The 16,489-nt window shown below is 37.9% G+C and overlaps 1 protein-coding gene across 2 annotated transcripts in view; it reads right to left on the bottom strand.

Moving 5' to 3' along the window:
- Positions 1 to 16,489, bottom strand: part of LOC150089395 (G kinase-anchoring protein 1-like) — a 199,828-nt gene that overhangs the window by 51,070 nt on the left and 132,269 nt on the right. For both annotated transcript variants that reach the window (XM_090368564.1, XM_090368565.1), the window contains one exon: positions 7,405 to 7,468. In XM_090368564.1, coding sequence (XP_090224690.1) covers positions 7,405 to 7,468 — 64 coding nt within the window. The remainder of the gene's footprint in view (positions 1 to 7,404; positions 7,469 to 16,489) is intronic.

Below are 16,489 nucleotides of genomic sequence, written 5' to 3'. Positions count from 1 at the left end.
TAATAATCTCTTTTGCCTCTGCCTGCATCTCAAGTTAATCTAATAGTCTGTATATCCCCCATCCAAGCAGTTTTCTTACCTTGCCTTGGTAAAATCAGCAAATATTTTTGAACCCCTTCTATTTAAGTGTTTAAGTGTATCCCATTCTTATAAAAACAGTCTCTCCTGTTAACAAGCACACACCATGCTGAGAAAAATGCTATCTCATGAGCCTTGCACAGTCTCTCCAGGACTGAATGTACAAAGGGTACTAGGAAAGTTTTGCAATACAGCTTTGTTTATTTAATTTTTTCAAAGTAATTTCCTCTACATTCAATACACCTCTCCATCCTCCGAAACCAATCTTTAAACCAGTTCTGCCAAGTTTCACTAGGGAGTAAAGCACACTCGTTGTCCCAAGCCCGTAGAAGGTCCTCATCACTGGAAAACTGCCTCCCTTTTAGCTTCATTTTCACATGCGGGAACAGTGCAAAGTCGCAGGGAGCAAGGTCTAGACTGTAGGGAGGGTGCTCTAGAAGTTTCAGTCCTGTCGTGGTCAAATATTCGGTGCAGGCTTTGGCGCGGTGAGCTGAAGCATTATCGTGATGCAGGTACCAGGTGTCCATTCTTGACTTTGGCTGCAGGTTCTTCATAGATCCAATGACTTTAGGCAGGCATTGTTCAGTATACCACTTAGCTGTGACTGTTTTCTGTGTGTCCAAAATGACACGTTCCACAATTCCACTCGATTTGAAAAATACAGCTATCATTTTCTTCTTTACAGATCGGGATTTTCTGACAATTACGGGTGTGTCGTCATCATCAAAAACCCAAACGTTGTTTTGAGCCTTGGTCGGCAGATCGTAATAGTACAGCCAAGTCTTGTCACCTGTCACGATGTTCACATACCGAGATTGTCCCTTATCAAACTTTTTTAACATCTCCCGGCACCAAGTCACACGTCGTGTCATCTGCTCTTCAGTCAGTTGATGCGGCACCCAGAGAGAACAAAGTTTCTTCATGTGCAAATGATCTTGCAGAATCGAACGAATTGCTGGTGCATTTAGGCCCAAAGTATCCTCTATCTGCTGGTAGGTCACTCGCCTGTTTTCGTCAAGCATTTTCCTCACAGCAGTAACGTTTTCCTCCGTAACTGACGTTCGTGGCCTTCCCGGCCTCTCAGAATCCTCCAGAGTGAAATTTCCCCTTTGGAATTCTCTATACCACCTGAATATCGTTGTACGATGTGGACAATCATCATCTAGTGCAAGAGTAATTTCTTCTAAGCACTGGTCTATGGTTAAACCACGCACGAAATTATACCGCAAAACTGTCCTTATTTCATTTCGTGACCACGATGCCATCGCAAGCACTTTACACTCTCACTACTAATGAATAACTGAGCCCATCGACTTGGTGCGGCGGCTACTATGCACGTATGAACATGTCTCAACATGCAGCAACAAGCAGCTTCCTGTGATTCATTGTTGCGTCATATTGCAAAACTTTCCTAGTACCCTTTGTATTTACAAGGTTCTCAATATGTACTCCTCCTATCATGTCTAGACAGGATTGCAGACACTTTCAAATTTAATCCTAACTCGTGACTTTTTCCCAACATTACCCTGTACATGTTTTTTTTTTTTTTTTTTTTTTTGGTAGTTGTTGGCGCATAGGCTTCTGTGGCCATAATGCACCTCCCAAGGTTTTTGCAGTACTTTGATCCAAGCCCGAGGTGGGAATCGAACCTGCGACCTTTGGGTTGCCAGGCAAGCACTTTACCCACCCGGCTAGCCCGGTCGGCCCTGTACATATTAAGCAAGTCCTCAGATCACTCACTCTTAATATCATTTGTGCCAATGTGTACAACAATATCACATTTTACACCTTAAAAGATGATATCTGCTCTACAACATCATCTACTTTTGTCAATGACAGACACGCCCTGGTCCTAGTCCACCTATCCTTTTTTGCATAATATATTTCCTCTTTTCCTGCCAATAGAGTCACTAACAACAACTACCTCCTGTTCAACCAATGCATTCTGCCCTTGGGATTGCTGCTGCTATGTTGCCTGATGCACAAGTGAGTGCTCTGATTGAGTTGGGTAACTGAGAGCTTAATGGGCCCTCATTTCTTTGAGAGCATCCAACCTGTTCTTTAAACTCTCATAAAAATCCATCAGAATGCTGAGATTGCAGCTAATTTCCTCATACTCTGCATCAAATGCACATAAAGCCCCCACTCTTGGCTGTATCATGTCCCTTTCCAGATAGGTCTGCAAACGTCACACAAGTGGCACATTTTGTTAGGCTGTAATTTCTAGGAGAACCATCCTCTTCAGTTCTCACCCAAGCCACAATAATCCCACTACTTTGAGCCCACTGTGTTACAGCTCCAGTCCAAGGCATGATTTCTGTTAAAATTCAGTTTAATTTGAGAATACACTAAATTGATAGATACATAAATGCAATAATACACATTATGCTATCAAGTTTACATTATTTGTATTATGCTATAAAATTTATATTATATGTATTACAAAAATATTTAGGTTAGACTACTCAGTTAATTTAATCTACGTGAATTTAATTTAGAGTACTCTAGTTGTATTTAGTTTAAAGTCTTTTCTTTTCCTTTCTTGCTCTTCTCCAAGGACTAGGTTTATTCTCTCTCTCTCTCTCTCTCTCTCTCTCTCTCTCTCTCTCTCTCTCTCTCTCCCCTCCCCCTTTAAGGTTGTTAAAAGAATGAAAATTTTTCATTTTTTGAGTGAGTTTCTAGTACAGCATTAAATTTTTGTGAGTTTCTAGTAAAGCATTAAATTTTTGTGAATTTCTAGTAAAGCATTAAAAGTTGCTCTTATTTCTTTAGTTGGTATGATTTATATTGGCCAGCTGTAATGCCTGCACTGTATCTGACAGCGTACAGAGATTTTAACTGTCACTTTCATGTTTTCAGTGTTTTCTTTTCTGGAAAGAGTTACTGGCCATTCAACACAATGTGGCTGATTTGCTAATTTTCTCTGGGCTCCAGCCCAGTATGGGCTCAAATCACTTGTCATAATTCCATGCTGGACAGGTGAAAAAAAGCAATGTGTTTCCTAGCAAGTTTAGCCACACAATCACTTGGACTGATAACATAACTTACAAAACTCTCATTATAGCAGATGAAACTCCACAACTCCAATTAGTCATTCTGGCAAAGAGATTTTGTATTATTGCAATGTGAATGTATTAAAAATAACACTTAAAAATAAAATGAAATTTTATTTTTAAGAATTAGTGAATATGCACAATGTTGTATCCAACATAGTGTTTATTAATTGCATTAATTTTTAGTTTCTCAGTTCTTGAAGTTTTATCAACATTAAAGATATGCTTAACCCTTTCAATTACAAATTTGGCTTTGGAAAATGTGTGTGGCTTCATAGTAGTGAGGTTTCTGCTATGGCTGGCTCTGTAGAGTGATTTTTTTTATTTTTATTTTGTAGAATTAAAAAAAAAAATATATATATTGTAAAAATGAAAACTTTGTACCTTAATGCCTTTAAATATTAACTTATTTTTATTTTGAACTGATTTCCCAACAGTAGAGTAAATTACCCAAAAATCGAATCCAAAATTTTAAAACAATTGTAAACTGTTTTTGAAAAATATTAAAAAAAATTATCAAACTTCATTAAAAACTGTAAAAATACTTGTGGTTATCATAATTTTTTAAAACAGTGGCATTCTTTATAGCCACTTATTTTTTGTTTAATTCAATTTCAACAATTTCTAAATCTGACTTCCAGAGAATTTTGGCTTTTTTAAACCCAAATCAGACAACAACAACAACTGATGCAATATCCTCTTTTGATTTTATTTTCAAAGCTATTTTTATCATGCTAACTATTAAAATTGAGTCTATTATTAATTGGAAACATGAATAAGAGATATAAGCATGTACCAGAAGATTTTAAAACAATCTGTATGCTAACACACACACACACACACACACACACACACACACACACACACACACACACACACACACACACACACACACACACACACACACACACAACAACAACAACAACAACAACAAATTTACATTAATATTTTGGAAAAATATAAAGTGATGAGAGAAAGGTATTATTTCTTCAGTTATTAATTATTAATAAAATTGTTCTCAACAATAAACAAGTCAAGTAATTACACATTTATAAATAGGTGAGAAGTACTCATTTTTTAAAAAGCAACATAATTGATTTTAGTTTTTAATGCAGCATCTTGAAACTGATTTTTCACTTAAGTCTGACCCTTAGTTGAAATTACTGAAAGTAGCTCTTACTCTGATGCTAACTACACCTCAAACTTGTTACTGTTCTTTTCTACATAAATATAGCAAAGGAATTCTGCCTGGACTATATCCACTATGTTTGCCATGTCACAAGCCAAATGAATCTTTCCAATTATCATATGGATTCAATTGACACAATATTATTACTGAGACAATTATTTGCTTCCAACAATAAAGCCATACTGCCTCAACAATAAGAAGCTGAAACAAGAAGAAGAAATGAATCACTTATAAGTTTATCAAGTGGCAATCTACTGTACACCAATGGAAACAGTGAAAAGAGTGAAGGTGGAGTTGGGTTTCTGGTCCATATATATTTCAAAAACATTTTGGAATTCAAAATTACATCATCGAGGGTGTCAAGACTAATACTCAAGATTTCTAAGATGTACAAGATAATGGTTATAATGATTTATGCACCAACATCGAGCCATGATGATGAAGAGATTGAAGAAATGTACACCAAAATTGAGCGTCTTCTAGATGAGCAGAAAACCCACTACACTGTTATTATGGGTGACTTCAATGCTAAGGTTGGAAAAAGACAAAACAGTGCAGAAAAGGGAACTATAGGAAATTTTGAAATTGGTGAAAGAAATGAAAGAGGTGAAAGACTTGTGGAATTTGCAGAATCTAGAGGAATGTCAGTAATGAACACTTTTTTCAAGAAAAGGGTGAACAGAAAGTGGACATGGAAGAGTCCAAATGGATTAACAACTAATGAAATCGACTTCATCTCACTAACAGAAGATATATTGTGAATGATGTTACAGTCTTCAATAAGGTAAATGTTGGAAGTGATCACAGAATGGTAAGATGTACACTTGATATAGATGTAGGAAAGGAAAGGAAAAAACTGCCTCGAGTAAATAATACAAAGATCTTTGAGATAAAAGAAGAGGAGAAAAAGCAGTATTTACTGGAACTTAAGAACAAGTTTGAGCTTCTACAGACTGTTCAGGACCAAGATATCAACGAGGAATATCATAACTTTCTGAAAGTGATAAGGCCCAAGAAACCTATAGGGAAAAAGAAATCCAAAGAAGAAAAAATTAGTCAAGAAACACTTGTTATGATGAACCGAAGGCAAAAAATGAAGAGCAAGATAAACACTGACAAGGAAAAAATTGAGTATACTGAGTTATGCAAAGCCATTAGAAAGAGACTTAGAGAGGACATAAGAAGATTTAATACATGAAAAATAGAACAAGCATTAAGGGGAAACAAAGATTTAAATCAGCAGCCATGAGCAGTAATACAGAAAGACAAATGATACTGAAACTGAAGAATAGCGATGGTGTACTTATAAACAGCAGAGAAGGCATAATTCAAATAGCAGAAGAATACTATAGAGAATTATACAAGGAGCGAGGGAATGATGCCAGCAGTGGGGAAGATGGATTGCAAATTAGGAACACATACGACATACCCGATATTCTTCCTGATGAGGTAGAACATGCATTGAAGAAAATGAAGAATCAGAAAGCCCCGGGGGAAGATGAAGTTACTGTAGAGTTGTTAAAATTGGGAGGAAGAGACATAACACTAAAACTGGCAAGGCTCTTCACAAAGTGCATTAGAAAAGGTGTGACGCCTAAGCAGTGGAATAATGCAATCATAGTTTTGCTGCATAAGAAAGGAGATAAATCAGAAATTGGAAATTATAGACCAATTAGCTTGTTATCCCACATCTACAAGTTGTTCACAAGGGTCATTACTAACAGATTAGAAAGAATACTTGATGAGAATCAACCGAAAGAGCAAGCTGGCTTTAGGACAGGATTCTGTACTATGGATCACCTTCACATAATATCACAGCTAATGGAGAAAGCAAATGAATATAAAACACCATTATGCCTGGCATTTGTGGATTATGAAAAGGCATTTGACTCCATACAGCATAAGGCATTGTTTCGGGCACTGGAAAGACAAGGCATAGATACCCTATATATTATGATTTGAAAAAAAATATATGAGAGTGCTACCTCCTTTAATAGACTAGACAAAGACAGTAGGAAATTTAAAATCGAGAAAGCAGTTCGACAAGGAGACACAATATCTCCGAAACTGTTTACTGCTGTCCTTGAGGAAGCTTTCAGAAGATTAGACTGGTCGCAGAAAGGAGTCAATGTGAATGGAGAGTACCTAAACCATTTACGATTTGCAGATGACATTGTGGTCATAAGCCACGATCCCAAAGAATTAGAGGAAAATCTTAATCAGTTATGCACAGTTAGTAAGAATTTTGGACTAAAGATGAATATCGCTAAAATAAAAGTAATGATGAACAAGTATGCCACAGAAAGGGAAATAATGATTGAAGGAGCAGTAATTGAAAAGGTGGAGTCATATACTTATCTGGGACAAGTTATTAGCTGTAATAATGATAAATGGCTGGAAGTCAAGAGAAGAATAAATTTTGGATGGATAGCATTCAGGAAATATAGTCACATACTGAAGAGCAATATCCCAGTTTGTCTGAAACGTAAAATAATGAACCAATGTATACTCCCCACCATCACTTATGGAAGTGAGACTTGGGCACTCACCAAAAGAATGGAAGAGAAGCTGACAACTACACAGCGAAGATTGTATCTAACAGTCTGATTCCCAATATAATTCGTATTATATTGGGAATCATATTGGGAATCAGACTGTTAGATAAGAAGAGAAACACATGGATTAGGCAGCAAACTCAAGTAAAGGACATAATTATCAAAACTAAAGAACTAAAATGGTCTTGGGCAGGACACATAGCTCGAAGACATGATGACAGATGGACTAAGAAAATAACAGAATGGTACCAAAGAGGAGCTAGAAGAAAACCTGGAAGACAAAGGCGGAGATGGATAGATGAAATTCATGAGTTTGGGGGTAGTAAATGGATGGCCAGTGCTCAAAACAGAAGGAACTGGAAAGTTGCTGGAGAGGCCTTCATCCTGCAGTGGATTGAAAATGGCTGATAATGCCTCAACAATAAATGGGTCCTTGGAGCATTATCAGAATGATTTCCTAGTTCACATCACTTAAAAAAGATTTTACAAAGATTCAATGAAAAAAGTTAAGCAAAATAATAATACATACTTTCAGCTTGCCCAAGTATGCTACAGAGCTTCTTGTTTCTACTTTTAACACATTTCAATTCTTCCTGAAAATAAAAAAATATATAATTTTTATTTTTTAGTCAACAATTATCAAATAATTCAAGATTTTTCATTCTAATTAAATGGAATATCACTATTACATAAAAAGCTTCTATAATATATCATATAGAATTCAAAGTAACACCTTTCCACCATTTTGTTGCTTACAACAATCTTATTATGAACGTCATAAGAAATACAGGTAATTTAACTCTCCTCTCCATATGTTAGAATAATTCAATTTGTGCTAAATTTTATTACACATTGTGAAAATTCTGATGGTTGCTCCAGGGATAACAAGCTAATTGGTCTATAATTTCCAATTTCTGATTTATCTCCTTTCTTATGCAGCAAAACTATGATTGCATTATTCCACTCCTTAGGCGTCACACCTTTTCTAATGTATTTTGTGAAGAGTCTTGCCAGTTTTTGTGTCATGTCTCTTCCTCCCAATTTTAACAACTCTACAGTAACTTCATCTTTCCCCAGAGCTTTCTGATTCTTCCTTTTCTTCAATGCATGTTCTACCTCATCAGGAAGGATATCAGGTATGTTGTATGTGTTACTAATTTGCGACCCATCTTCCCCACTGCTGGCATCATTCCGTCGCTCCTTGTATAACTGTTTATAGTAGTCTTCTGCTACTTGAATTATGCATTCTCTGCTATTCATAAGTACACCATCACTATTCTTCAGTTTCAGTATCATTTGTCTTTATGTATTACTGCTCATGGCTGCTGAAATTTAAATCCTTTGTTTTCCCTTAAGCTTGTTCTACTTTTCTTGTGTTAAATTTTCTTATGTCCTCTCTGAATCTCTTTCTAATGGCTTTGCATAACTCAGTATGCTCAATTTTCGCCCTGCCAGTGTTTTTCTTGCTCTTAATTTGTCGTCTTCGGTTCATCATAACAAGTGTTTCTTGACTGATTTTTTCTTCTTTGGATTTCTTTTTCCCTATAGGTTTCTTGGGCTTTATGACTTTCAGAAAGTTGTAATATTCCTCGTCGATATCTTGGTCCTGAACAGTCTGCAGAAGCTCAAACTTGTTCTTAAGTTCCAGTACATACTGCTTTTTCTCCTCTTCTGTTATCTCAAAGACCTTTGTATTATTTACTCGGGTAAGTTTTTTCCTTTCTTTTTTTACATCTATATCAAATGAGCATCTTACCATTCTGTGATCACTTCCAATGTTTACCTTGTTCAGGAGAGTAACATCATTCACAATATATCTCCTGTTAGTGAGGATGAAGTTTATTTCATTAGTTGTTAATCCATTTGGACTCTTCCATGTCCACTTTCTGTTCACCCTTTTCTTGAAAAAAGTGTTCATTACTGACATCCCTCTAGATTCTGCAAATTCCACAAATCTTTCACCTCTTTCATTTCTTTCACCAGTTCCAAAATTTCCTATAGTTCCCCTTTCTGCACTGTTTTGTCTCTTTCTAACCTTAGCACAGAAGTCCCCCATAATGATAGTGTAGTGAGTTTTCTGTTCATCTAGAGGACTCATAATTTCGGTGTACATTTCTTCAATCTCTTCATCATCATGGCTCGATGTTGGTGCATGAATCATTATAACCTTTAGCTTATACCATTATAGCAACTTGCATTTAATGCCATACTGCTCCAATTTGTACAGTAGCCTTCCATGTGCAACAGTATCAAAATCTTTCCTAAAATCCAAGTATATATCAAAATTATATTTTGCATCCAGTTCCTTTGTGACCAAATCATAGTATCCAATCAAGTTTGTCAGACAAGACTTCCCCTTAACAAACCCATGCTGTATAAACTATAATTGCAGCCTTGTCTAGATCATCCTGCATTGCTTCTTTAACCAGTGACTCCATTATTTTCCCTGCACAAAACTAACAGATCTGTAATTACTCATGTCACCCTTTGATCCCCTTTTGTGAATTGGGGACTGGTGACTCCTTTAATATAACTGGATAGATCCTATCCACCCCAGGTGCCTTTCTTATGTTCAATTTCAACAATTTCTTCTCCACTCTGCTATCAGTTATTACAAAATCATATAGCTCCCTGCCAGAGTTTGATAAGCTTCTAGTCTCAACTTCCCTACAAACTTCCTCATGTGTGAATTTGCAAAATACTCATTCATTTGGTCAGCTACCTCAGGCTTTACTGAAATTACTCTCAGCAGTCTCATCAACAATTGAACTGTTGATGTCAAGTGAACCAATCTGATTCAAACCCTTACTTCTAGAGTTTACATAAGTAAAGAAGTCTTTTCTGTTTTTCTTTGCATCCTTGCCAAAGATTTATTATAATCTGCCTTCGCTTGCTTAACCCCCTTTGTGATTTGATTACAGACCAGCTTATATCTACCATAGTCTTCTGTATCACCTGATAATTTATATGCATCCCATGCATTTTAATTCTGATTAGTTTATCTGCCATCCATTTAGGCCTAAATGTTGAGCAGTATTTCTTAATTGGTATGAAAAGCCTAGTACCTTCCATGTTTTGTTCCTTCAACTTCCTATTCAGAATTTGATGTTGGTAACATCATCAGTTGGTCCCACAGTATAGAATTTAAAAACTGCCTGAGACCACCATAGTCACCTTTACGAAAACAAAAACCCTTTCCTTTACACCTGATGGTAGGTACAACTTTAAGTAAATCCCACATCAGCACACTGTGATCACTGCCACCTAGTGGTTCCTTTATCTGCAAATTCTTAATGCATGAAGAATCAATGCTGATAATCAGATCAAGAGTATTACTCTCTCTAGTTGCCTCTCAAACATGCTGCTGTAGAAACGCTCATCCAACAAATCCACAAAAGCCTTGCAAGTGTGTGAGTGACCAACCCACAAATTCCAGTCAATATCTGGGAAGTTAAAATCCCCCATTATAAGATAATCTAATTTACTGGCCTACTCTATTTCTCAGTTTGTTTGTTTATTTGGTTTTTAGGAGCATTAGCAACTAAGGCCATATTGCTCCGGGATATGCAGTGGTCATTCCCTGACCTTTCCGCATCCTCCGTATTTGGTGGTGATGGGCTCGAACCCCGGTCTAATCAAGAAGCGTGTGCTACGCACTGCCGCTCCTTCCCACCTGGCTACGGAGGCGCCCTATTTCTCAGTACTGTTGTTGTTATGTTATTTGGTTTTTTAGGAGCATTAGCAACTAAGGCCATATTGCTCCAGGGATATGCGGTGGTCATTCCCTGACCTTTCCGCATCCTCCGTATTTGGTGGTCACGGGCTCGAACCTAGTCTAATCAAGAAGCGTGTGCTGCTCCTGCCCACCTGGCTACGGAGGCGCCTATTTCTCAGTACAGTTGTTCATTGTACTCATCAGAATCATTAGGCGTATAATACACTCCTACTCTTGACTTTGCTTTCCCAGTGCTTAGGTCACACCAAACTGACTCAACATTATGCTGTCCACCCATGTCAGCTGGATGCACTTCCTCAGATTTTGTGTGTTTCTTAACTAACAGCATTACCCCTTCTCCCTTCCTATCTCTTCTGTACACATTGTACTCTCCGAATTCAAATCATGCAATCCTTATATCTGTGTGACACCACATCTCTGATATTCCAACAGTATCTGCCTTTTATGTCTTGACCAGCACCTTAAATTCATCAAATTTATTTACTAAACTCCTAGCATTATTCCATTGGATGTGTTCTGGAAAACTAACATCCTTACTACAGTCTAGTATGCATATCATTTTCCATAAATAATAGCAATGCAATATACATTTGTGAATGTATTTGCATTAAAGAATGTGAAATCTTAATGTTATCACATTTTCCATTAACATAATCAGTGGTGTATTTACTAGGGTGGAAAAATTTCAGTGGTGGCATAATTCAGGGCAGTGCCTATTATTGACTTATTTGGTTAGGATTAGTATGTGCACTGTTTGGGCTTAACTGATACATTTGTTTGGTTATTTGAGGTGATATGTTTATGGCTATCTGTTAGCTTATTTTTTTTTTTGGAAAAAGTGGCCTACCAGTGTTCATATCATCTGCTGGATAAATTTTTAAAATTAAAATCATCCTGATATTCTTTTTTCATCATAAATCATGGTTGGCACTAAACTTGCACCTTTTACCTATTTCAGAGCTACTGGTTCATTCTGTTAGTTCCCAATAGGAATTTATCTGGAAGTATTGTTAGCAGTATATTTATTATTATTGTTGCTCTTATATTAATTCCTTCCAGACTGGGGGGTTCCACCCTGTGACAGGTACTGCTACCAAGTACACAGCTGGTTGTTATGTCTGGTGTTACTGTTGGTCAAGGAATTCTCTGACTATCCTACAGGCATTCAGGATTTCGATTTCCTGGAGTTCCTTGTAGGTGTTCTCTGGGAGATCTATTGCTGCTAGGTTGTTATGTAGGGTCTTTGGCAGCATACTGGTTGTTATGTAGGGTCTTTGGCACCATACTGGTTGTTAGAACGATCATCAGGGTGGTCGTTACTTGTTGTACATGCCATATCTCTTTAATCTCCTATCTTAGGTTCATGTACTTCCTGATATTTTTCTCATGGGTTTGCTGGAGATTGCCAGTCCTGAGCACCGTTATATCAATCAGATAGGTAGCCTTTTCCTTCTTAATGACAAAGTTTATGTCCGGTGTGTTGTGCGGGATTGTCTTGTCCATTATTATGGTGAAGTTCCAGTACAGCTTGTGGGTTGGGGTCTCCAGTACTGCCTGTGGTTCGTACTTGTAATACAGTACACTTTCTTTGATCAACTGGTATTTCCTTGCTAGCTTCTGATGCATTATCCTGGCTACCTGGTTGTCTATGAGTGTACTCGGTCTGGGTGATCACCTTGCAGCCTGCAATGATGTGTTGGATCATTCCAGAGGCCAGGTGGCATAGTCTATGTGGGTCATCTGACACTCTTCATCGTTCTTCTGTTGGCATTTGTAGTGAGCAGACATATTTTCATACTGCTCTGGGATTAAGTGCAGATTAAGAGAGCATATTGATAGAGAGTTTAGATAAATGCTTTTAGTTAATTTCTCTAATAGATTTTGATATAATTTTTTTTTCTGTAATAGTTTGTAAATTTAATTTTTATAATATTATAAATATAATTTTTTAAAAGTTACTTTCTGTAATATTTAGTATATTTAAACAATGGTTGTGACAAGATCCACCTCGAATACTTCATCAGAGGGTATCATGACTCATATGGAAATAGCAAACGGCGATTTCCGGGTGAATCATGATTTGATTGTTCGCTGAACCTGAGGCACATATTCCAAGTTCAGCTTAGTGGTTAATCCTAGCCCACCAGGCAATTCTTTTCTTTGTCACTGCTGTATGGAGTGGGCCAAAGTTAAAATTTGGTGCATTGCTAGAAGAATTTGAGTCACTGAAAAAACAGGTGCTTGCCCTAGAGCAGTGGTTTTCAACTGGTGGTTCGAAGGATTTAAATTGAGGGGCTCATCAAGCTCTCAGCTGCCCACATCAATGCCAGAGCTTGCACTTAAACATCACACAACACAGAAGCAACCCCCAAGGCAGAATGTGCTGGTCCCAAAGGAACTAGTGGTTGTAGGTGACTCTACTGTCAGGGAAATGGGGAACATATTGTGCAAAAAGGATAGATGGAACAAGACCAGAGTATGTCTGCCAGGGGCAAAGGTTGATGACGTTGTAGGGTGGATATCATCCTTTAAGGGCACAAAGGGTGATATTGTTGTACACGTTGGCACTAATAATATTAAGAGTAGGAGACCGGCAGAATTACTTAACAAGTACAAGACAATGCTGAAAAAAAGCTGTGATTTACGGTTGAATTTGAAAGTGTCTGCAATTTTGCCCAGACACAATAGGAGGGCGTATATGTTGAGAGTCTTGTCGATCAACTCGGCCCTGGAGAGATTGTGCAAGGCTCAAGGGGTAGAATTTTTCTCAGCCTAGTCTGTGCTTGTTAACAGGAGAGACTGCTTCTACAGGGATGGGATACACTTAAATAGAAAGGGTGTAAGAATATTTCCTGATGCTATTGAGGCAGAGTTAGGTGGGTCGGAAAACTGCAAGCTTGGGAGAGATACACGGACAAATAGATTAACAGTAGCTGCTGGCAGAGGTAAAAGCGATTCTTGCACTACTATTGAAATACAATTGAGCAGCAGCCTGAAAAGCAAGGCAATGGGAAATTCCAGAACGACTAGGAGTTATAGTGGAACAAGTAAATACATGGGCTGTTAGGGTAACTAAGAGTAGAAACAGGTGCATATATACTTGCATGTACACCAGTGCTAGAAGTACAGTTAATAAATTCAATGAGCTTGAAGTGTTAGTCAAGACATCAAAGACAGATATTGTTGGGTTATCAGAGACATGGCGTCACACAGTCATAAGCAGCACAGAACTGGAATTTGGGGAGTACAAAGTGTACAGAAAGGATAGACAGGACAGGAAGGTAGGAGGGGTTATGCTGTTAGTTAAGAAAGACATAAAATCTAAGAAAGTGCATCCAATTGATGTTGGTGGAAGCAGTGTTGAGTGTGTTTGGTGTGACATAAGCACTGGGAAAGGAAAAATGAGAGTAGATGTGTGTTATAGGCCTAATGAATCTGATGAGTACAATGAGCAATTGTGCAGAGAAATAGAGTGGGCCAGTAAATTAGAGTGTTTTATAATGGGGGATTTTAATTTCTCGGATATTGACTGAAATTTTGTGGGCTGGTCACTCACACACTAGCAAGGCTTTTGTGGATTTATTGGATAATTGTTTTCTACAGCAGCATGTACGGTAGGCAACTAGAGGGAGTAATACTCTTGATCTGATTATCATTAATGATTCTTCATGCATCAAGAATCTGCAGATAAAGGAACCACTAGGTGGCAGTGATCACAGTGTGCTGAAGTGGGATTTACTCAAAGAGGTAACTACCATCAAGTGTAAAGGGAAGGGTTTTTGCTTTCGTAAAGGTGACTACGGTGGTCTGAGACGGTATTTAAATTCTATATGGTGGAACCAACTGATGATGTTACAACAAATTCAAAATGGGAAGCATTCAAAGAATTAATCTTGAAAGCTACTAGGCTTTTCATACCAACAAAGAAATATATTGTTCAAGATTTAGGCCTAAATGGATGTCAGATGAACTAATTAGACATGTGACAGAGAAGAAAAATGCATGGGATACATATAAATTAACATGTGACACAGAAACCTATGATAGATATAAGCTGGTCTGTAACCAAGTTACAAAGGAGGTTAGGCAGGCGAAGGCTGATTACGAGAAATACTTAGCAAAGGATGCAAAGAAAAACAGCAAAGAGTTCTTTACTTATGTAAACCCTAGAAGGAAGGGGATGAATCAGATTGGTCCACTTGATATCGATGGTTCAACTGTTGATAATCCTGCTCAGGTAGCTAACAAACTAAATGAATATTTTATATCAACATTCACACATGAGGAGTTATTCAACGAGGGGAATGCCAGAGGTGTATTCAACTCTGGCAGTAAGCTAGATAATTTTGTAACAACTGAGAGTAAAGTGGAGGAGAAATTGTTGAAGATAAACACAAGAAAGGCACTTTGGGTGGATGGAATCTATCCAGTTATATTAAAGGGGGCGGCAAAGGAAGTAAGCAAACCCTTAGCCATTATGAGAGCTTCCCTGGACTCAGGGGAGGTACCCATGGACTGGAGATGTGCAAATGTGACCCCAATCCACAAGGGAGGATCAAAGGGAGGAGACAGATAATTACAGACCTGTTAGTTTAACTTCTGTTCCCGGAAAATTAATGGAGGAACTGGTTAAAGAAGCACTGTAGGATCATCTAGACAAGACTTCAGTTATAGCTCGGACACAGCATGGGTTTGTTAAGGGGAAGTCTTGTCTGACTAATGTGACTGGATACTATGATGTAGTCACAAAGGAACTGAATGCAAAGAATAACTTTGATATCATATATATGGATCTTAGAAAAGCCTTTGATACTGTTGCACATGGAAGACTGCTGCACAAATTGGAGCAATGTGGCATTGGAGGCAAATTGCTGCTATGGATAAAAGGATGGTTGAGTGGGAGAAGACAGAGAGTGGTAATCAATGGACGCTGCTCTTCGTGGACTAATGTTATTAGTGGAGTCCCTCAGGATTCAGTTTTGGGTCCATTGTTGTTTTCTGTATTTATAAATGATATTGACAATGGTATATCAAGCTTAATGTCCAAGTTTGCAGACGATACGAAGGTTAGTAGGGTTGTTAATGACACTAATGACAGTACACTGCTGCAACAGGATCTAGAAAAGTTGGCAGATGGGCTGAGAGGTGGCAAATGAAGTTTAACATTGACAAATGTAAAATACTACTACAAATGGGAAGCAGTAATCCCAGATTAACGTATCAACTCTGTGGAACCACATTGACAGTGGTAGAGAATGAAAAGGACCTGGGGGTAATTGTGCAGGCAGATATGAAGTTTTCTGAGCAGTGCAGACGGTCTGCAAGAGTAGCTCAGGGTGTCTTGTCAATGATATATAGGAATATTTCTAGCAGGAATAAGGAGGTGATTATCTCCTTGTATAAGGCAATGGTCAGACCACACCTTGAGTACTGTATACAGTTCTGGAGGCCTCATTTTAAGAAGGATGTAGAGCTGTTGGAATGAGTACAGAGAAGGGCAACTAGAGTAGTGAATGGAACAAAGGGTTGCTCTTACGAAGAAAGGCTTAAGTTTTGCAAATTATTGTGTCTGGAGACTAGGAACCTGCGAGGTGATCTGATTGAGGTGTATAAAGCCTTGAATAGTTTGAGCATGCTCAATGCTAATGGGATTCTTCCTCTTGCTCAGAATAATCACCTGAGAGGGCATAAATTCAAATTGAGGAAAGACATGTGTAGGATAGATGTGCGGAAGTTTGCCTTTAGCCAGTGGGTGGTTGATTGCTGGAACAAACTTCCATCTGTCATTGTAGAGGTTGATAGCTTAAACAGATTCAAGGCAGAACTTGACAAACATTTGGAGCGAGCGGATGGGTGAAATAAGGGTTTTTTTTTTTTT

Source organism: Mastigoproctus giganteus, chromosome 2 (genome assembly GCF_048544385.1).
Source record: "Mastigoproctus giganteus isolate SK-2022 chromosome 2, ASM4854438v1, whole genome shotgun sequence".
In the NCBI taxonomy this organism is placed as follows: Eukaryota; Metazoa; Arthropoda; class Arachnida; order Uropygi; family Thelyphonidae; genus Mastigoproctus; species Mastigoproctus giganteus.
The sequence above is the reverse complement of the archived record's forward strand: the minus strand, read 5'-3'. Positions and strand labels throughout refer to the sequence as shown.